This window comes from Epinephelus fuscoguttatus, linkage group LG14 (assembly GCF_011397635.1).
Source record: "Epinephelus fuscoguttatus linkage group LG14, E.fuscoguttatus.final_Chr_v1".
Lineage (NCBI taxonomy): Eukaryota > Metazoa > Chordata > Actinopteri > Perciformes > Serranidae > Epinephelus > Epinephelus fuscoguttatus.
Genome location: NC_064765.1, coordinates 41,436,340 through 41,459,356, shown reverse-complemented (window position 1 = coordinate 41,459,356; position 23,017 = coordinate 41,436,340). Strand labels below are relative to the sequence as shown.

General features: G+C 42.0%; 1 protein-coding gene across 2 annotated transcripts in view; it reads left to right on the top strand.

Annotated features, from left to right (window-relative positions):
- Window positions 1–23,017, top strand: part of ldah (lipid droplet associated hydrolase) — a 42,892-nt gene that overhangs the window by 3,384 nt on the left and 16,491 nt on the right. For both annotated transcript variants that reach the window (XM_049596319.1, XM_049596320.1), the window contains 2 exons: window positions 434–568; window positions 22,150–22,319. In XM_049596319.1, coding sequence (XP_049452276.1) covers window positions 434–568; window positions 22,150–22,319 — 305 coding nt within the window. The remainder of the gene's footprint in view (window positions 1–433; window positions 569–22,149; window positions 22,320–23,017) is intronic.

Below are 23,017 nucleotides of genomic sequence, written 5' to 3'. Positions count from 1 at the left end.
TCCATTCAGATGTAGCTCATGTTGAATTTCACTGATCTTAACTTTTTACTCAGTTATAATATTTAAATTTACAGTGTGGGTTAGGGGTTTGCCATATCATCTCATTAACGATAATACCAGTTTATTATTATATCATAAGAAAAATTCATATCGTGATACTCTTGATATTTCGGCTTGTTGACATATCGACATCATACTGTTAGCCACAGCAACAACAAGCATGGCGGAGAGTGAAATTATTACAGACTTCGCGGTGCTTCCAAAAAGAATGTGTGTGTGTGTGTGTGTGTGTGTGTGTGTGTGTGTGTGTATATACACACACACACACACACACACATATATATATAAATCCAGGCCAAAAAAGTGAAATAGCACTTGCCCCACCTCTTGTTAAAAGGGCAAATATACTGATCATCTGCTGTCTTCCATGCAGGTAACCCAGGTGTGGTGGGCTTCTACAGAACCTTCATGCAAACACTCCACAGTATGTTTGGATACCGCCACCCAGTGTGGGCTGTGAGCCATGCTGGTCACTGTGCACCACCAGACTCCATGGACATGGTAGAAGGTACAGATTTTTCTCAAGTTCTTAACACCTTGGTGTTCTCATGCTAATCTAGGTACACTGGAAGAGAGATCATGAATAACTATTAGTGCCCAACCAGTACAGGATTTTAGAGACCAATTTAAAAGGGAAAAAATTCACTGATGGCACCCCATTTAGTTTTTTTTTTTCTGTTGAGCTGCAATGAATAAAGTCCATTTCTAAGTGGATTGCCCAGCGATATGACCAGGCAAAGGTACTCAGAAGGCTGCTGTCTTTAAAAAAAAAACTTTATTAAAGAATATTCAAATTATTATATGCTGTCAACCAATTCTAAAAATAAACAAATGACTGGATTTGCTAGACCCCTGGCTTATCTTTGCTTGCACTGCGGCTTAGCTCAGCAAAAATACAGTTGAAGTCTAAAGGGGGTCAGTAGCCTACTTGTAAAAGTGAACAAATAAACATTACAGAAACCCTGAAGCTGGTATTTCTACACGTGCATTTAAAACAAACGTTTCAATCAATCAGTCAATCAGTTTTATTTATAAAGCCCAATATCACAAATCACAATTTGCCTCACAGGGCTTTACAGCATACGACACCCCTCTGTCCTTAGGACCCTCGCAGGGGATAAGGAAAAACTCCCCAAAAAAACCTTTAATGGGGAAAAAACGGTAGAAACCTCAGGAAGAGCAACTGAGGAGGGATCTCTCTTCCAGGACGTTTAAACATTAATTTGAAAAACGAGAGTCCTTTTTAGTAATTTTAGAAGTAAGTTTGATACACGGAACTATAGTGTGTTTACATCCTGCGCGGAGGGATACACCGGTGAGCAACAGCTGCAGCTGGCTCTGGGACAGGTACGCTAGGTCACTCGGTAAAAGCAAACAAAGAGACGACACAGACGACACCTGCAGGCCTGGGGCGTTTTTTCCAGTTTATCTTAGGAACATGAAAAAATGTTTCAATCACACCCAGAATAGTGATTGCTGCAAAGTTTTCACTCCTTGTGATGCACTCTCTGTGGCGGTTTTCCTCATGATGATGATGATGATGATGATGATCCTTGTGATGCACTCTCTGTGGCGGTTTTCCTCATAATGATGACGATGATGATGATATCTCTAGCCTCCACAGCGATGGTAGCACCGAATCCCATTCTGTGCAGCAAAATGATTCCACCTCCGTAGGCATAGGTTGGCAAAATATGTTTATTTTAAATGCATGTGCAAAAAAAAACAGCTTCAGGGTTTCTGTAATGTTTATTTGTTCACTTTTTCCGAGTAGGGTACTGACCCCCTATAGACTTCAATTGTATTCGCTAAGCTAAGTCGCAATGCTAACCACTGAGACCCAGCCACTGGACGTACAGACACAAAAAAAGATATCGATCATGTTGTCTCACTATGAAAATGATAGAGAAAGGGCATAACTCCCAAATCGTCAGAGTATTCTTTTAAGCTGGGCATTTTTAGTATGGATATTTTAAAGATTTAGGGATAACAATTGCCTTTAAATGTATGTTTTATGCATAACATTGGTCTGAAAAGTAACTAGTAACTAAACTAAGCACAATAAGTAAGGACATTTGTGTTTGGTAGATTATCCCTTTGTTGTAACAATGCTTCTTGGCAATAAATATTGTACCATTGGAAAGCCTTTTTATTTCCCTTTTTAAATGGTGCCACATTTGTAAGGAACATGCCTTCGTGGGATGATCAGCAGAGCTGAGTATGTGGGCTGCGCCCATGAAAAATTTCCCAAATGTTCTCTGCCAATGCCAAACGGCTCTTTTTTTGCTGTTGTTTGGTGGATTGGATGATTGAAGTCTGAAAAAACAAGACACATTGGCAATTTAACAATTTATTCATTTAAGCCTCAGTAGCATGTGAAAGAACCATACACAGCCACAACAGCCTGGCACCTCCTCATTCCGGTCACCAGCCTGGTCACACACTGCTGTGGGATGGCATTAAGTAAAACAATACACAGAGGGGAAAAGGGGGATTTGAGAGATAGGATAACATTAACCACAAAAGAATGGTCTTTATAACACTAGCATAGTGAAAATAGAGACCATGCAGACAATCATTCAATATGAGATGGGAGATTCTCCATGTAGTTGATAAAAGGCTGCCATATTTTATCGAAAAATGGATCTTATTTCTTGGTGAGTATGTTATCTTCTGAGGTATGCAACTGTTGACTTCTGAAAACCACAATCTAACTGGCAATGGGAGATATGACATCTATCTCATTGCTGTACATTTTTTGGCAATGGCCAGTATGACGATGTATGATAATAGACTGCAGCAGGTTGCCAGAAGGCATCACCACATCTAAAACATGGTGAGGAATCAGGGTTAAACTCAAGTCTGATAAAGAAAATTGAACTGAATTAATTGATATATTGAATTTAGTGTAACACCATTGCTACATAGGTCTCTCTACAGTACTGGGTCAATCTCTTTATCTAAATCCCACCCCACCTAAGTCTAGATCTTTGTGGTTCAGAAATTTAGAGACACAATAACAGGTCTTCATAAACGTTTGAGATGGTTCTAAACGTTGGTTGACTGTCATGAAATAGAAGTTCAATGGGTAACCTTTATTCTTAATCTAAATTCTTAACTGTAAGTGTTTAAAAAAAAGTCTTTTGTAAGGTGGTTAATGTTTTTATGCCTCCAATAGCTGTGGCCAGAGGCATTATGTTTTTGGGTTGTCTGTCAGTTTGTACATACGTATGTACGTAAGTCCTGTTCTTGTGAATGCGATATCTCAAGAAGGCTTTGAGGGAATTTTTTTCAAATTTGGCGCAAATGTTCACTTGGAGTCAAGATGAACCACAATGAGGCTAAATTACGATTAAACATTAAATTTAAGAGATTAGAGGAGCAGCATATGCTGGACCCATCCAATTTAGATTTGAGGAACTCTGTCCTCACCACCAGGGCAAATCTGCAGAGGTTTAGTCATGAAGAGACCGCATTTGCTCTTTTCCGCTTGCGTAGATTGTACTTCGAAACTGAAGATAAGGCAGGGAGGATGCTTCCCCATAGAGGATAGACAGACAATTCCAGCAATTAGAGATGAGAATGGTATATTACAGTGTGATGCAGAAACAATTAATCAGTCTTTTAAAAATAATTTCTTCAAACTTTATAGTACAGAAATTAATGTAAATGAAGCAGATCTGGACAGTTTCTTTAAAAGGACTCAGTCTTCTGAGAGTCACTTCAGCTGATAGGGATGCCCTTTATGTCCCTGTAACACAGTCTGAGATTGAGACTGAAATCCTGAAGATGGCTTTGGGAAATACTTCAAGGGAGGATGGCCTGAGAATAGAATTCTTTAAGTGCTTTAAAGAGCAGCTCTCCACATTTTTACTATTTATAATGCTGTGATTGTTTGAGGTAGAAGTTTTTTGTTTTAAATTGTTTAGTTTAGGTTAGTCTTGTTTTTCTGGGGTGCCAGCCAGGGGCCTGTATCACGAAGCAGGATTAATGTCTTAGCGAGGTAACTTCAGGGTTAACCCTGGGTTTTCGGTCTCACGAAGCCGGTTCAGTTCTCAGGGCTCAACAATAAAGATTGCCCGATTGCCTGGGGCAAGTAAAACTCGCGGTCGGGCATGTAAACTAACAACCTCATTTGCCCGATCGGGCAAGTTGCTAAAAATAGTAAAAGTTAATAACTAATTGATAAAATAAATGTATTTTAAAACGTGCTCTTCTGCTCTGATGCAGGTGCACGGCGGAGTTCCACCACACACACACGTGAGCATGCTAGAGCGGCTCGGGCCGCATTTTCCTGACCAAACCTGACCCCGAGCCCGGTGCAGTTTGTCAGCTGACAAAGTTATTGAAATGGACGCTGTGTAAATAACCATCAACAGACTGCTGTTACACACAGACAAACACACCTCTCGCACAGCAGCTCAGTACGGCACTCATGATGAGCTTGTGTTGCGTTCAGGCGTTGTCACGTAAATAACAACTTCCAACACTTAAATAGGTCATAGCACAAAACAGCAGCATGTCAAGTGACTTTTTACTTTATTATTAGTGCTGCACGATTAATCTAATCGCAATCGCGATGTCAGGCTGTGCGATTACATAACCGCATAAAGGCTGCGATTTGCGATTTAATGTAGGCTAAATAAATGTTAACGTGTGTGCCTGTGAACGTGACTGCCTCTCCTGGGGCCTGTATCACGAAGTGAGATCACCCTTTCCTGGGTTACCCAGACCTATCCTGGGTTGACTAACCCTAACAATGGCAATCAGGATAATCGGTATCACGACGCTGGATGTCAACTCGGTAACTCAACCCAGGATTGCTTTATCAAGAGCCGGGAACGCGCACGCAGCGGACCAATCACAATCATGAGAGAAGCGCAGCGTCACTGAGCGTCACTGAGCGTCCTCACAGAGCGCCGTATGTGAGGGAAAACAAGTATTTCTCGTGAGGATCAGAGATTAATTCTACTAAAATATGAGGAGGAGAAAAGCAACATTAGAGAAAAGGCCAACATCGTGGCAGCTGCAGGAGGAGGAAACATGCGTGGCAACGGGATGAATAATATTTAGCTTTAGTTTAGATTAGTTTATTTTCACATAATGTTAAAAACAGACAGTATAAAATTTACAAGATTAAAAAAAGAAAAGTGCCGGAGAGGTTAGAAGCCACTAAAAGCTTATCAAAGAAATTCCCCTGTCAAAACATCAATGAAATCACATAATAGAGAAGAAAAAAAACAGGTCAGGAAAGAAGAAATAGAGGAGGAGAGAGGGAAAAATCAAGACAAAACAAGGTAGCAAATAAAATGATGTGTAGGTTAAATTACTCATCACTGGTTCAAGTAGCTACAGTACCTGTACCTGTACATCTGACACTGATCACACCCTTGAATCCCATGAAATCAATGCTGCACAGATGAAGTGCATCTATTACAATTATCGTCTAACATCATTGCGTCTGATAAATTGGTCTTCTTTGTCATAAAGTTATATATGCTACAATAAAGCTTAAAGCTGACGCCACAATTAAATCATATCAACACCAAATTGATAGTCTGAATAAAATCATCCTGATATTGAGATGTGTTAGAAATTAACAGCTGTGCAAAAATATACCTAGTCTCCCTCTTTAAAAAACAAAAAGGAAAATCCCTCAAACACCATGAAGTGTAGACATGATTACTACTTTCCACATTTCCAGCAGCAAAGCTGTCAATTAGGCCCATTATCTTTAACAGGGATCATTTCCTCCAACAAAACAAAATGTTGGCACTAATTAATGGTGCTTTTAAGTGTTCGCAAATGATCAGTTTCTTTCTTATGAAGGGGTGGGATGAAATTTTGACTTCTTTCCACTCCTTTCTGAACAATCTTTTCATTGTCTGTTGTTGTTGCTTTCTTTTCTTTTTTAATGTTCAAAATAAACTTTCAAATCAAAATCAATCAAATGAATTAAACTTCCCGTCATGACTGAGCGAGGAGGGTGTGTCTGCAGACCTGGAGACCGCAGATTCAGACCTGCAGATCTGGACCCGCAGTTCTAGACCCCTTGTATTTCGCGACAGCGCCCTCTATTTCATTGGAAGCCAACATACTATTACAACTATTGAATATGGCCGATGACGATCCGAGTGTGAGTATTGAATGTGAATCATATTATTTGTTTAAACTATTTTGTTGACTTGAATTAGAGAGCGAACTTCATGTTTTACAGTGATACGTTTAAAATGACATGACTGTCTTTACCACGATAGTCTGAAAGGCACGTCAAATATGGGTTAAAGTAGTAGGTAATAGTTTAGCTTGTTAGTAATGAACTGTTTGACCTGCACATTTTGTTTCATGAAACCGAAGCGCGATGACGAATAATTTTAGCATGTGCTTTAAATTAAACATAAATAAATGATTAAAGCAATGAAGTGGATGATATGAGAAAAACGTGTATAGGCTTACGTTTTCATACAAGCATGAAACTGTTTACATATTGGCAATTAGTGTACTTTATGCTAAAAGTTAATTTTGTATTCATGTATATCAAGTAATACACCTTTATTTTTTTTTTAATATATTTTTTCCTTTATTATTCATAATATTATTATCACGTGTGTTTATATCACTACATTGATATTACTCTATAGCATATATTTAGAGATTTTTTGGATAGACATTAAGCTCATCCAGCGCAGATGATCAGAAATGTATTTTTGTTTATTATTAGGTTTTGGCCTTGTTTATGTGCGTAAAACGGTTGAAAAATCTTAACTTTGAATAATTAGGGACTCTCTTTTTAAGGTGCACATAACAATCCAGAAAGGGGAAACCACAGTTTCGTGGAGGAGTTTCGTGGAGGATCGAAAGGCAGATGAGGAAGAAAGGGGCACTATTGTTAATATGTCGATATAATAATGTATTTGCTATGCTCCAGAATCTTCAGTATTTCAATGTAGACTGTGATAGGTATTTAAATTTTTTTTTTTAAAGTATTTCTGTTTTCAGTTTTGTGATATGTTTGATTTCTTTTTTTCTCTGCAGATCTCCCTGGTGTGTGATGTAACAACTGCACACAATAAAACATTTCAAACCATTTCAGTAGCCTATTTCACAGCCTTTGTTTCAAATTCCCACAACAAAAGTGAGCACTGGACACCCAAGACCAGACACTTCCTATTATATGTTGTAGCGGGTTTGATCAATGCAGTGCAAGTTTTTGGTGTGCTAGTCAGAGCAGTCTGATGAATATTAACAAATAAAGAACTAAAATACTTGGATTAAACCATACAGAACAACCAGCAAACAATAATGATGCAGAACAGCACCCAGGCATAAATCATCAATTAAATCTTGGTATTTTTATTCGGGTGTAATAAAACTTTAAAATTGTAAATTGTAATAAAGCATTAAAAGTCCAACTTCTTTCAAACAGTGGTGTTTGGGTGAGACGCTGATTTAGTTGCAGTTATACAGCCGTCCAGTAGGGGACGAAAAACAAGGGGTCTAGAACTGCGGGTCCAGAATTGCGGGTCTGAATCTGCAATCTCCGGGTCTGCAGAGACATACTATTGGACTGAGCTGCATTTCTGTCAGCAGAGTCATTTTTTTCCGAACAGCTGATTGGCCAGTGGGTGGTGCGTTTTATAGGATCAGATTCAACCCTGAACTTACCCTGCTCCGGAGCAGGATAGCCGTTCAGGGTAAGTTACCATGGTGATCTACCCCGATAAGAACTGAACCGGCTTCGTGAGACCGAAAACCCAGGGTTAACCCTGAAGTTACCTCGCTAAGACATTAATCCTGCTTCGTGATACGGGCCCCTGTAGTGTGTGGAGTTTGTTGACATCACGCCCACAAGCTATCCTGGTGCGTGCAGCCGGCGTGCAGCAGTGACCAACACAGACGCTGAAGGAGAGCATGAGCTCGACCATGAACAGGCCGAGTTGGTTAAGCAAACATTTATAAATGTCACAGGGAAAACATGGACTCCATAACAAATGAAAAATTGAGCAATTTTGCTCTGTTTCGGCCCACTTGACATGCTGCTGTGTTGTGCTATGGCGTGCTGGAATTTGTCATTTACGTGACAACGCCTGAACGCAACACAGGCTCGCTCCGCTGTGTGTACAGTTTGTGTTTATGTTTATTTTATTTAAGAAGGGACAGTGTACATTAATTAACATAATCACTTAAGTCACGTAAATGTGCCAAATTTAGCCATACAGGCTAATTTTCATCTGCAGATGTGCTGCGCTGCTGTGTGAGCAGCGTGTTTGACTGTGCTCAGTCTGTTAATGGTCATTGACACTCTGTCTGTCCATAATAATAACTATGTCAGGTCAGTGCTCCCCTAATATAATGTAGGGGAAACACTGAATCAAGCAAAAAAAGACTCATGATACCATTTATTTATTACATTTTATTGTAATTATATTGTAATCGCAAATCGCAATATTGTCCACCATAATCGCAATCGCACATTTTTATCAAATCGTGCAGCACTATTTATTATATTCAATAAAATTGTGCGTTCCTAAATCTTGAGACACCTCATATGTAAGCCAGACAGACATTTCACCTGCTCATTACTGTGCACACATGTACTGTATGTACTTAGTCCTAAAGAGCCCTTCTGGTGCCAGTAGATACACAGAAACATCCCAGCAGGCTGTGCTTTGCAAGCATACAAAAAAGTTTCACGCATGTGAAAATTATTTTTCATGCATGTGCTTCATCTCCGCTGCTACAACTCCATCCGAGGAAACACTGCTGTGTGCGTTTTTGTGCAACAGGTGGATGTGGTAGTCTACTGGTAGAGTAGAGAGAGAGCTAAGTAGCGTTGAAGTAGAGTAGAGCAGGGCAGAGAGATGGAAGCAAAATATATTAAACCTGGTGTTAATACAGCAGAACTGGAGAGAGGGGTGAAAAATAAATAGAGGTGGGCATGGCTCAAGTAGGGCGCAAAATTATAGACAGAGAACGATTGACAAATTTTTCACTTTAAGCCCTGACACTGTCATTTTTGTGTAGGAATTAAGCTACAATACATGACATGCAGTACAGGCCAAAAATTTGGACACACCTTCTCATTCAATGCGTTTTCTTTATTTTCATGACGATTTACATTGTAGATTCTCACTGAAGGCATCAAAACTATGAATGAACACATGTGGAGTTATGTACTTAACAAAAAAAGGTGAAATAACTGAAAACATGTTTTATATTCTAGTTTCTTCAAAATAGCCACCCTTTGCTCTGATTACTGCTTTGCACACTCTTGGCATTCTCTCCATGAGCTTCAAGAGGTAGTCACCTGAAATGGTTTTCCAACAGTCTTGAAGGAGTTCCCAGAGGTGTTTAGCACTTGTTGGCCCCTTTGCCTTCACTCTGCGGTCCAGCTCACCCCAAACCATCTCCATTGGGTTCAGGTCCGGTGACTGTGGAGGCCAGGTCATCTGCCGCAGCACTCCATCACTCTCCTTCTTGGTCAAATAGCCCTTACACAGCCTGGAGGTGTGTTTGGGGTCATTGTCCTGTTGAAAAATAAATGATCGTCCAACTAAACGTAAAGCGGATGGGATGGCATGTCGCTGCAGGATGCTGTGGTAGCCATGCTGGTTCAGTGTGCCTTCAATTTTGAATAAATCCCCAACAGTGTCACCAGCAAAACACCCTCACACCATCACACCTCCTCCTCCATGCTTCACAGTGGGAACCAGGCATGTGGAATCCATCCGTTCACCTTTTCTGCGTCTCACAAAGACACGGCGGTTGGAACCAAAGATCTCAAATTTGGACTCATCAGACCAAAGCACAGATTTCCACTGGTCTAATGTCCATTCCTTGTGTTTCTTGGCCCAAACAAATCTCTTCTGCTTGTTGCCTCTCCTTAGCAGTGGTTTCCTAGCAGCTATTTGATCATGAAGGCCTGATTCGCGCAGTCTCCTCTTAACAGTTGTTCTAGAGATGGGCCTGCTGCTAGAACTCTGTGTGGCATTCATCTGGTCTCTGATCTGAGCTGCTGTTAACTTGCGATTTCTGAGGCTGGTGACTCGGATGAACTTATCCTCAGAAGCAGAGGTGACTCTTGGTCTTCCTTTCCTGGGTCGGTCCTCATGTGTGCCAGTTTAGTTGTAGCTCTTGATGGTTTTGCGACTCCACTTGGGGACACATTTAAAGTTTTGCAATTTTCCGGACTGACTGACCTTCATTTCTTAAAGTAATGATGGCCACTCGTTTTCTTTAGTTAGCTGATTGGTTCTTGCCATAATATGAATTTTAACAGTTGTCCAATAGGGCTGTCGGCTGTGTATTAACCTGACTTCTGCACAACACAACTGATGGTCCCAACCCCATTGATAAAGCAAGAAATTCCACTTATTAACCCTGATAAGGCACACCTGTGAAGTGGAAACCATTTCAGGTGACTACCTCTTGAAGCTCATGGAGAGAATGCCAAGAGTGTGCAAAGCAGTAATCAGAGCAAAGGGTGGCTATTTTGAAGAAACTAGAATATAAAACATGTTTTCAGTTATTTCACCTTTTTTTGTTAAGTACATAACTCCACATGTGTTCATTCATAGTTTTGATGCCTTCAGTGAGAATCTACAATGTAAATAGTCATGAAAATAAAGAAAACGCATTGAATGAGAAGGTGTGTCCAAACTTTTGGCCTGTACTGTATGTTGTTTTAATTAATAAATACAGTGTGGATAAAGATTACATAAGATAAAAATAACTGCAGTCTTTGTTATTTGATAGCTGCTTAAATTAAACAATTTTTATAGGGCAAGTAAAAACTGACTTCGGGCAAGTAGATCTTTGACCAACTTGCCCGACCGGGCAAGTGAAAAAAAGCCTTAGCGTTGAACCCTGGTTCTTATCGGGGTAGATCACCATGGTAACTTACTCGAAACGACTATCCTGCTCCAGGGCAGGGTAAGTTCAGGGTTGAATCTGATCCTATAAAAAGCACCACCCACTGGCCAATCAGCTGTGACTCCGCTGACAGAAATGCAGCCCATTCATGACGGGAAGTTTAATTAATGTGATTGATTTTGATTTGAAAGTTTATTTTGAACATTAAAAAAGAAAAGAAAGCAACAACAACAGACAATGAAAAGACTGTTCAAAAAGGAGTGGAAAGAAGTCAAACTTTCATCCCACCCCTTCATAAGAAAGACACTGATCATTTGCTTACTTAATAGCACCATTAATTAGTGCCAACGTTTTGTTTTGTTGGAGGAAATGATCCCTGTTAAAGATAATGGGCCTAATTGACAGCTTTGCTGCTGGAAATGTGGAAAGTAGTAATCATGTCTACACTTCATGGTGTTTGAGGGATTTTCCTTTTTGTTTTTTAAAGAGGGAGACTAGGTATATTTTTGCACAGCTGTTAATTTCTAACACATCTCAATATCAGGATGATTTTATTCAGACTATCAATTTGGTGTTGATATGATTTAATTGTGGCGTCAGCTTTAAGCTTTATTGTAGCATATATAACCTTATGACAAAGAAGACCAATTTATCAGACGCAATGATGTTAGACGATAATTGTAATAGATGCAATTCATCTGCGCAGCATTGATTTCATGGGATCATTTTATTTGCTACCTTGTTTTGTCTTGATTTTTCCCTCTCTCCTCCTCTATTTCTTCTGCCCTGACCCGTTTTTTTTTTCTTCTCTATTATGTGATTCCATTGATGTTTGGACAGGGTAATTTCTTTGATAAGCTTTGAGTGGCTTCTAAACTCTCCGGCACTTTTCTTTTTTTAATCTTGTAAATTTTATACTGTCTTTTTAACATTATGTGCAAATAAAGTAATCTAAACTAAAGCTAAACATTATTCATCCCGTTATGTGTTGCCACGCATGTTTCCTCCTCCTGCAGCTGCCACGGTGTTGGCCTTTTCTGTAATGTTGCTTTTCTCCTCCTCATATTTTAGTAGAATTAATCTCTAGAAATACTTGTTTTCCCTCACATACGGCGCTCTGTGAGGACGCTCAGTGACACTCAGTAATGCTGCGCTTCTCTCATGATTGTGATTGGTCCGCTGCATGCGCCTTCACGGCTCTTGATAAAGCAACCCTGGGTTGAGTTACCGTGTTGATATCCAGCGTCATGATACCGATTATCCTGATTGCCACTGTTAGGATTAGTCAACCCAGGATAGGTCTGGGTAACCCAGGAAAGGTTGATCTCGCTTCGTGATACAGGCACCAGGTCTCTCTCCTGGCATGTATGATAGTCAAGTTTAGTTAGTTGTATTTTTTTGTTTGTTTGTCTTTTAGTTGTTTTAAACCCAAAACCTTACAAAGAATGTACTTCACCAGAGAACATACACCCTATATTGAGTGACAGCACAAAATAACAACACAACACCACACAACAATTTTCAGTACCATGCAGTGTATATGATATGTTTAATGCAAAATAATACACAATATTCCCCCACAGTACAACACCATAAAAAAAAACAAGGTAATCCAAAACAAAACTCCACACCGGGTTTTCAGTCTCTCCCTCTTCAGTTCTCAGTACTCAAACAAAAAGATGATTCATTTCATTTAGTTCAGTTCAGTCTGTAACACAAGTGTAGCTCAATTGGCCTAAAAAAAAAACTCCAAAAGAAAATACAGATCATAGAAGACTAAAAAATAGGGTTTACTCACCGTCTGTAAGTTCTGTTAGTTTAGTGTCAGTCAAAGTCAGTCCAGTCCTGTCAGTTGGAAGATCCAGTCTGGGTTTTGCTGCTGCAGGCTGCTGGTGTGTGGATAGTGACTGGTTTCAGGAAACAGACAACATGCTCTGTATGGCAAGTGCAGAGCCGATGAATGGAACAGAGCAGACACCAACTCACTACCACCATGCTCACAGGTGCTGACAGAAGCTCAAAACAAGAGTCAGTAGCAACAGCAAAAAAAGCTGAGGCTGAAATGGCTGCTTTACTGGCTCGGCAAAAGTTGCTCAAGGAAAAACATGCTCTTGAAGAGCAGGAAGAGCAAATAAGGAAACAAAAGGAACAGCTTCAACTTGAAGCAGAAATAGCTGCATCCATGGCAAAAGTAAGTGTTTTGAGAACTGCTGGATGGAGTAGGATGAGTGCTTCTTCTAAGAAACTGGATGGCATGGAGTCTTATTTTGAGAAGGGACTTAATATCCATGCAGAGCCCTTTGTACCATGTGAAGATGAAAAGGATGGGAGAGGATCGTGTATATTTGGAGGTGCAAAGGCAAAACAATTTGAAGAAGCTGTCAAGACCCAGCAGGGGTCCTCAATGCCAATAAAACCACAGATCATAACTCCAAATGATGCAGCGCCCCCAGTGTCTCATCTGAAAGATGCGAATGTACCCTCTTCTGGGAACATCAGCAGTGAACATAACATGATGTCTATTATGGAAAAACAAAATGAAATAACATCAATGCTGGTGCATCAACAAAGTCTAGCATCACTGCCGAAAAGGGACATTCAGATCTTTGACGGCAGTCCACTGCAATATCATGCCTTCATGCAGTCATTTGAACAAACAATAGAACTAAAGACCAACAATGGGAGTGACTGCCTTCGCTACCTGGAGCAGTACACCAGGGGGCAGCCACAACAGTTATTCTGAAGCTGTCAACACATGACTGATGGAAATGGATATGCCACAGCAAAGGCTTTGCTTCATGAACATTTTGGAAATGATCATGTAATAGCATCAGCTTTCATGAATAAAATATTTTCATGGTCATCAATTAAATCAGAGGATGCAAAGGCTTTACAAGCATACAGTCTGTTCTTACGTGGATGTTGTAATGCCATGAAGGATGTATATAATCTGTGTGATTTGAATACATCAGCAAATATGCTCACTGTGATCAAGAAGCTACCATACAAGCTAAGGGACAAGTGGCGTACTACAGCTTGTGACATACAGGAAAGGGGTCGGCGCAGAGCCATGTTTGTTGATATTGTAAACTTCATTGAGCGTCAAGTGAAGATTGCTATGGACCCTGTATTTGGAGACATACAGGATGCTCCAACACTGGCGGCAGTCAAGGAAGGCGGCAGAACAAAATCCATGCCTCGTTCAAAGGTTAGGGGGAGCAGTTTTGCCACGACTGTTAGAACAGTTAAAAAAAAGGGCTCCACCAGATAACAAAAGGGATGGATCTGAAAAGGCTTGCCTCTACTGTAAAAGCTGTGGACACACATTGGAGTCATGCACTCTATTGGAGAGGAAACCTCACAGTGAAAAGATGAATTTCCTGAAAACTAAAGGAGTTTGCTTTGGATGCTTGTGCACTGGGCACATCAGCAAAAAAGTGCAGCAAGCGTCTTTCATGCCAAATATGTGGCTCACAACATCCCAGCTTGTTGTACATCCATCAAAAGGAAAATAAAGTGGAGGCAGAGAAGGAAAATAGCATCTCAGAAAAGCAGTGGACAGTGGTATGGTTGAAATACAAACTAGTCAATGTCAATGTCAATGTCAGCTTTATTTATATAGCGCCTTTAAAACAGCCAACAGCCAGCCAGAGTGCTTTACAGTTAAATAAGCAAGAACAACAACAACACACAAAAAACATTTATACAGTGAAATATAACAAAGGTAAAAGACCAAATAGAGGTGACTGTACTCAACCAAAGGCCAACAAGTGAGTCTTGAGCAGTGATTTAAAAGTGGAGAGGCTATTCGCAGGCTAGTGGTCTCACTGGGGCCGGTGACCAAGGGCCTCATTCATAAAACTGTGCGTTGGAAAGATCACTACAAATGGCGTATGGAGGAAACACAGGAAATGCGTGAGCACAAAAACTACCTGATTTATAACACAGTGCGCACACACGTCCTACGCCTGTTTCCAGTTATAAATCACAGTCAACTCTAAAGTTGGCACACCTGAGGGAGCGCCTTGCCCCGCCCATATGTGGCTATAAAAAGTCGGGGGAACACCCTTGATACATATTCATTCATACAGAGACTGAAGATGGCCTAAGAGGGGAAAAGAGCAAAGAAACCAAATTTCATGCAATGTGAAGTGCAAATTCTTGTAGATGAGGTGGAAAAAAGAAAAATTGTGTTGTTTGGTGGGCACAGCGTGGGCATTACTAATGCCAAAAAGGCAGAAGAGTGGCAGCATGTGACAGATGCTGTCAACAACGTTGCCTCAGAGGGCCGGACTGCAGCCGAAATTAAGAAGAAATGGTCAGACATAAAAGTGGAGGCAAAAAAGCGCCTGGCCCTACACAGAAGAAGTGTACGTGCGACTTGTGGGGGAAAGGGGACACCGGAGCTCACCCCCACAGATCGGCGAGTCCCTCTTAAGGCTGGCTGGTAAGTGAAATTTTTTTACCAGCCAGGCAGATATTTTACCAGCCAACCAAATAAAAATTGCTTTTAAGTGTTGTAATTTGCTATCAGTATTATTTAGCATGTCATTTGGGTCTTGTATGCGATTCTCAATCAATATTTTAATAGTGTGCACTAATATTAGTAATAATGTAAACTAAAATATGAATAACTGTTTCAACAGTTAAGTGTAATATTTGGGTTAATAAATTCTGTAATATTCTTACTACAGTGCAAAAAGAATCTTTCATTAAGGAATTTTACATGAATCACTGACTTCAGTCTCCTTTGGACAGTTGAGACATAAGATTTTAGCTCGACCAGACTGCAACAGCAGGGCCTGACCTATATAAACATGAATGTCTGATCAGTGGTGGACAAAGTATTCAACAGTGACTTGAGTGAAACTAAAGATAATCTTGGTCAAATATTACTCCAATACAAGTGAAAGTTGTTCAGTCATTTTTTTTACTTAAGTGAAACTGCACCAACTGATTAACATAGCAGGGATTCAAATAAAATAAATAAAATTAAAATCAGCCAGCCACCCTCCTCCCCTGACAAGTAAAGAACAGTCCCTAAAGTGCAGTGAGGTCTGTGGACCGTTACCTGCCACAAAGAGTAATGTGAACGGCCCGTTTCCCCTCTGACACGTCACATACCTGTGTGCCGCCACGGCTCAGCTGTTCAGGTACTTCTGGGCAGTCATGACACCAACGAAAGAGGAAATTATTTGACCTTGCGCCAGTAAACTGTTATCTTGCGCCGCGGAGCACTATGGCCACCGTATTTGACAGGAATACGTATTCCTGTCTGTGTCTGTGACCCCCGTTCAACGCACAACCGGCAGGCATTCGCCTTTCGTCCTGCTGCTGGTTGAAATCTGTAGCCTACTCACACAGCGTGCTCCTCAATGATTTCTTTTGCTCGCACAAAACTATTTTTAGTCGCAAATGCATGTGACACACTTAACGTACGTGACCAAAGATCGTCACTGCCTGAAATACACATTACTCTGCCAGGAAACCAACCGATACCAGCATCGTTCTCCAGTAACAAAAAAATGCATTTTTCGTTGGAAAAAAATAACTCGCCAGTGTGGCGAGTGGTCTTAAAAATTTACCAGCCAGAGGCAAAATCTACCCGTAATTGTCGAGTGGTGAGTGTTAGTTTTGGACCCTGTAAGACAGTGATGTGTATTGTGAAATACCAAAGCTCTTCATACAACATGAGATGCCTGTCGACAGAAGCAACATCCCATGACAGTAGGACTTGGGAAAATGGCCTCACTTGAAACATGTCTGTTTGCCAGAAATAGATTCAGATGTGGAGGTTCTGATAGGCACAAATGTCCCCAGTGCTTTGGAGCCCCTGGAGGTTATTAGGAGCGTGGATGGAGGGCCATATGCTGTCAAGACGATGCTGGGCTGGACAGTAAATGGACCACTTGGTGGATGCACTGATAGTCCTGGGTGACAGTCAGCAGTTACTATCAATAGAATTTCAGCCATCACGCTTGACGAGCTCTGGAATAAACAGTTTAAGACAGACTTCCCTGAGAACAACCAAGATGAACTGTTGGGGATGTCAAGGGAGGTTCTTGGAAATGGCTGACAGATCTGTGAAACTGGTTGATGGCCATTACAGCATTGCTTTGCCTCTTAAAGACAGAAATTTCAGCATGCCTAACAACCGCATAGTTGCCGAGCAACGTATTCTTAATTTGAAGAGGAGGTTTCTTAGGGAGCCATCGTTCCACAAGGACTGCATTGCATTCATGAACGACCTCATAGCAAGTGGTTTTGCAGAAAGAGTGCCAGACACAGATCTGAAGCGCAGTGATGGCAAGGTTTGGTATATCCCTCATCATGGGGTATACCATCCTCAAAAAAAGAAGATGCGTGTTGTTTTTGATTGTGGAGCATCATTCAAAGAGGCCTCACTCAATGCACATCTCCTGCAAGGACCAGACCTCACAAGCATGTTGATTGGCGTCTTAACTAGATTCAGGAAAGAAACTATTGTTTTTATGTCCGACATCGAGGCCATGTTTCACCAGGTTCGAGTGCCAGAGGAAGATGCAGACCTGTTACGATTTTATGGTGGCCCAATGGAGACTTTAGCCAGTGTATGGTGGAGTACAGGATGGTTGTCCATCTGTTTGGGGCTACATCTTCCCCAAGCTGTGCTAATTTTGCTCTCCGGAGGTGCGCCAAAGATAACAAAGAGCTCTACAGCCAGCAGGTGTTTGAAACCATCATGCACAGTTTTTATGTTGATGACCTTCTCGCTTCTGTGGCCTCAGAACAGGAAGCTATATGCCTGTATGGCATGTTTTTGCCTGCAACATGGGGATGGAGTATGCGAACCTCATCAGTCTCATTCTCAGTCTTTGAATACAAGGAGGTAACTTGTCCGGGTTCTTTGACCCCAGTAGCGGCACAAGGGGCTTGTGGTCAGTATCAACATGGAAAGTGATCCCCACCAGGAAATCAGAAAAGCGCTCACACCCCCATGTAATGGCCAATGCCTCTTTTTCAATTTGAGCTTATCTTTGCTCCGTGTTGCTGAGTGCTCTGGAGGCATACGCTACTGGTTTGAGTTGGTCGTCTGTAGTAACACTGCTCCAAGTCCGTAAGAGGACGCGTCAGCTGAAACCACTGTGTTGACTTTAGCGCTGTAGAGTGCCAGTCCAGGTGGCGTACTCAGATCCTTTTTGATACTGTCAAATACTTGCTGTTGTTTATCTCCCCATGTGAATATATTCTTTGCTCTAAACAGATCTCTGAGGGGCTTTGTTTTTTTCTGCCAGATGTGGGAGGTATTTACCTAGGTAATTTACCATCCCCAGGAAACATCTGACTCCAGTCACATCAGCTGTGTTTTTCATGCTGGTGACTGCTTCCAGTTTATCGGGATCTGCTCTGACTCCGGCCTTATCTATAATCTGCCCCAGGAACTTGACACAGTCTTTTGAGAATTCACACTTTTCACTTTTTAGTGTGACTCCTGTCTCCTGAGAACTGCATGTAGGCGTGTGTCGTGGAGGGCCTGCGACTCTGCGTACACCAGCACGTCATCCATTTGGCATAATACTCCCTCTAAGCCCTCTGGGATCTGGGACATTCTCCTCTGGAAGTGCTCTGGTGCAGAGGATATGCCGAAACACAGGCGATTAAAGCAGTATCTGCTGAATGGTATGATAAATGTCGTCAGGAGTGCAGATTCCTTTGATAGGGGTATTTGCCAGAATCCCGAGTTGGCATCGAGCTTTGAAAACACTTTCGCCCCCTCTAGCTGTCCAAGTGTATGCTCGACTGAGGGAAGCATGTGCCTTTCTCTCTTGACTGAGTCATTCAGTTTTGTTAGGTCGACACATATGCACAACTCCGTGTTATTTGGTTTAGATACAGGGACCATTCCATCGCAGCAGTCAGTGGGTTGTTCAGCCTTTGAGATTACACCCAGGTTTTCCATACAAGCCAGTACCTGCTTCACTTTGGGCAAGAGTGGTAGAGGGATTCTTCTCGGGGTAGTCAGGGAAAACGGTTTTGCATTTGGTTGCATCTTGAGTTCAATTTCGTATTCCCCTCCATTTTGCCCAGCCCTTCAAAAAGCTTGGGATACTGCTGTTTTACTGACGCTGTGGAGTTCAGGGATATGGCATGTACTCTGGCTACCAGTCCCAGTGCTACACTTGCTGTGCCTCCCAGTAGACCTGACTTCAGACCTGAGACTACATACACATCTTCTACTGTGCTCTTGCTGTGTGTTGTCAGTGTGGCTGTGAATTTTCCTCACCCGCAGACGGTTCCTTCCAGCTCCATAGAGAGGTTTAGCTGATTTCTCCAGCTCTGGAAACTGTCCATGTGATTGGTATTCAGAATCCAGTATGGCTGTTACATCCGCACCTGTATCTATTCTGAAATCAAATTCATGGCCGTTTATCTTGACTTTTGTTAGCCAAGTGTGAAAGGGGGAGAGAGAGGGAGTGACATGTAGCAAAGGGCCACAGGCTGGAGTCGAACCCGGGCCGCTGCGGCAACAGCCTTGTACATGGGGCGCCTGCTCTACCACTAAGCTACCAACGCCCCTGTTAGCCAAGCTTTGGCGCCCCCATCTGCGCCCACTGAGCCCAAGAAGGCCATGTCCTCCTCTGTGGCATCCTGACAGGTGGCCAGACCCGGCGGCATGGGCGGGCATTGGGGGGCAGTGCCCGCCCACAGAGTCAGCTGTGCCCGCCCTCGACTGGAAGCTGTTTATTTTTGGGGGGATTTGTTTTTTTAACTCAGAGTGGCCAACTCTCTCTTATTCCTATCTCGTTTTGACGATCATACAGTTCAACCAATCCAACCAACAAATGAAGTCAACTTTCAGCCAATTACAGACAGAGGGGGGCGGGTGCTGACTCATTCATTCATGGACAGCATCGATAATTAATATCGCCGCGAGGCGCGAGCTATGGATATCCGGAATTATTTCCAAAAAAATATAACGACGAGAAGTGACAACGCGAACGGGGGGGAGCAGGAAGCAGCAGCACCATTGACTTTAACTGGAAACGTAAGCACTGAAGTCAACAGTAACACTGAAGTAAACATTCATGCTAGGGACTTGACTCGAAAATTTAGGAATGAGTGGAAGGACAATGTGTTAAGAAGGTTTCACACACTCCACAAACGCCGCCTGCCACTCTGCTGAAAGTGACACACACACACACACACACACACACACACACACACACACACACCTTACAGATACACCCACTTAGGGTACTTAAAGGCAGAAGGGTAACACTGATTTGTTCTGCTCCTTGTGCTCCCTAGCTGCTGTAGCTACCTCTCCTAGTTTGAATGTTTACTTCAGTGTTCAGCTTGACATCAGTGCTTATGTCTCCAGAAATGCTTGACTTTTGAGTTGAATAAATGGACAGAGCACTACAATAATGTTTTTTGTTTGTTTTTTTAGATTTTGGGATGAACTGCCCCTTTTTGGTGAGGGAAAATAATATTTCTCAGCACTGTAGGAGTGGTCACAGAGCCATTGTTCAGCCTGAAGTAGTTTGAAAAAGTTTGCCCCCCTAAAAAAATTTAGTGCCCCCCCTTTAATTTGTTTCTGCAGCCGGGTCTGCAGGTGGCATAAACCTCTCCAACAGCCCCAGATCTGCACACTTTTGCATAGTGTCCTTTTTTGTGACATTGGTTGCAAAATACATTTGTGGCTGGACACTGTAGCTGTTTGCTCTGAGAAGGTGCTCTACCACATCTTTTGCACTGTTTGTCATTATATGGCTGTGAGTGAGGGTGCTTACTTTGTCTCTTGAAGGGTGTTTTGCTTTGCTGCTTAACTTTGCCTTTGTTGACTGTTCGCTGCTGCACACCAACACTGTCCATATTAGCAGCTGTAGCCGTTGTTTTGAAATTGCTCACTGGCATGTCCTGCTGCTTTTTCACTAGTTCACTTTGGCGGACACGAGTGACAGCTTTCTCCAGTGTTAGCTCAGGGTCCATTTGGAGTTGCTCAGACAGCCTTTTGTCTCTCAAGCCCACAACGTTCGGACAAACAATAAAGCGCTGTGATGAAGCTATCAGCAGAATCTCCAGCCTCTTGTTGTCTCTGATTGAACTACAAAGTGTCCTTCCAGCTTAGCTGTGACAGTGCTGAACTCACGTATCTCCTCTGGCGTCCAGCGAAGTGAGGTTATCACGTCCTCAGCTTCCTCTCCCATGGTATATATTAGAGTGTTCACTTGGTTTTCCTCCAGCTGTAGCTCCAGACTGGAAGCTGTCCTGAACCTCTCAAACCTTTTAATCCACCTGGGCCATTCCTCTGACTTTGTGAAACTGAAGCTGGGTGGTGGAGGCACTTGAAACCAATCCATGGCTGCTCACTTTTTTTCTTTTTCCCTGTCTGCTGCGCCCAGTATGTTAGATTGTTTGGTTGCTAACATTAGCTTAACTTAGTTTTGCAATCAGCACGGCTGCAACACAAATGAAACTGGCAGGTTCTCTTCATCCTCCGTGAAAAAACTGTTATCCTTTTCTCCGTTTTGAACAAAGTCTTCTGACACCATGTTATGATGTGATACAAGAAAGAGTGAGAGCACAGACTGCACATCTTGTGTTTAACTTGGCAACTTTACTGTTTTTTTAACAACAACATACCTATTACAAGACACTCTCAGTCTCTGACCTCTAGGTGGCAGTGATGTACTACAACTCAACTCTGATAACACTACAGCTAGTTGGCTAATGTGGCAAATGAGTACGATTAGCTCATTTTCATGTAGCGTACAAGATGGAAACATTGTTTATTTACTTTCCAGCACTGTGTCTCACCAACTAGGTAACAAAATAATGTGAAGTCAACACGCAGCGGACTCAAACCTTCACCCACTGAGCTGCAGAAAGACGCTCTGATGCCTTGCTTTCAATCTGCTGCATGATTGTACTAACAAATTTTAGCTGGGTAGCTACCTCGCAAACAAAGCTAACAGATAAGCAAGAGTGACATGGCAGTTGTCTGTGACAGGCCTATTTTGGCCAGACGATCAATTGGTTGGGCTCTAATAACTATGCTCCCTAAACAGGAATGTTCATCAAACCCAGTATATTTCAAAATTTGTTATGTTGTTATGAATGAGTAATTCAGGATAGTTGAACAAAGACACCAAAGACAATATAGAAAAATCAGTAAGAATTTGACCAAGACAAGTTAAGATTTTTATCTTTTTCTTTTTTTGTCTTTTTTTACAGATGCCTCCTCAGCAGTAGAGGGTGACGTGTTTGGTCTGAATGGGCAGATTGAACACAAGCTGGCTTTCCTCAGGAAACATGTTCCCAGAGAGACCAGCTTGGTCCTGGTGGGACACTCCATTGGCTGCTACATTATTCTTGACATGATGAAGAGAAATCCTGAACTCAAGGTTGGATGCAATATCTCACAACAGTTTTTTTTTGGGAGGAAACTATAACATTTTCAATATACCATTCAAATATCTAAATCACCCCACTGTCCACAGGGTGGCTCATTAAAGAAGAGTTAGTGAAACCTGTGGAAAGAAAACTCAAAAATGAAAATTCAGCCATTTTCTACTCACCCATATGCCAAGGGAGGCTCAGGTGAAGTTTTAGAGTCTTCACAATACTTCCGGAGATCCCAGGGGAAAGGGGGTAGCAACACAACTCCACCTAATGGGGGCTTACGGCGCCCCAGATTCAAACGTCCAAAAACACATAATTGAAACCACAAAATATCTCCATACTGCTCGTCCGTAGTGATCCAAGTGTCCTGAAGCCCCAACATAAAAAGTTGTTTGGAAAAATGTCATTTGGTGGAGTTGTGTTGCTACCCCCTGTCCCCTGGGATCTCTGAAGTGTTGTGAGGACTCTAAAACTTCACCTGAGCCTCCATGAGCATATGGTTGAGTAGATAACAGCTGAATTTTCATATTTGGGTGCACTATCCCTTTAAACTGAGCGGTCTGTCACATGCTGTTCAAACACACCCTACTCTGGGTGGTCACTGTGTTTAAAAAGAAGCATTTCGAAGCCGGAGTAGGCGGCAATCTGGAAAAGGCAAAAAAACGCCATAATTTGAAAGTACACCCTCTTCCTGCCACTC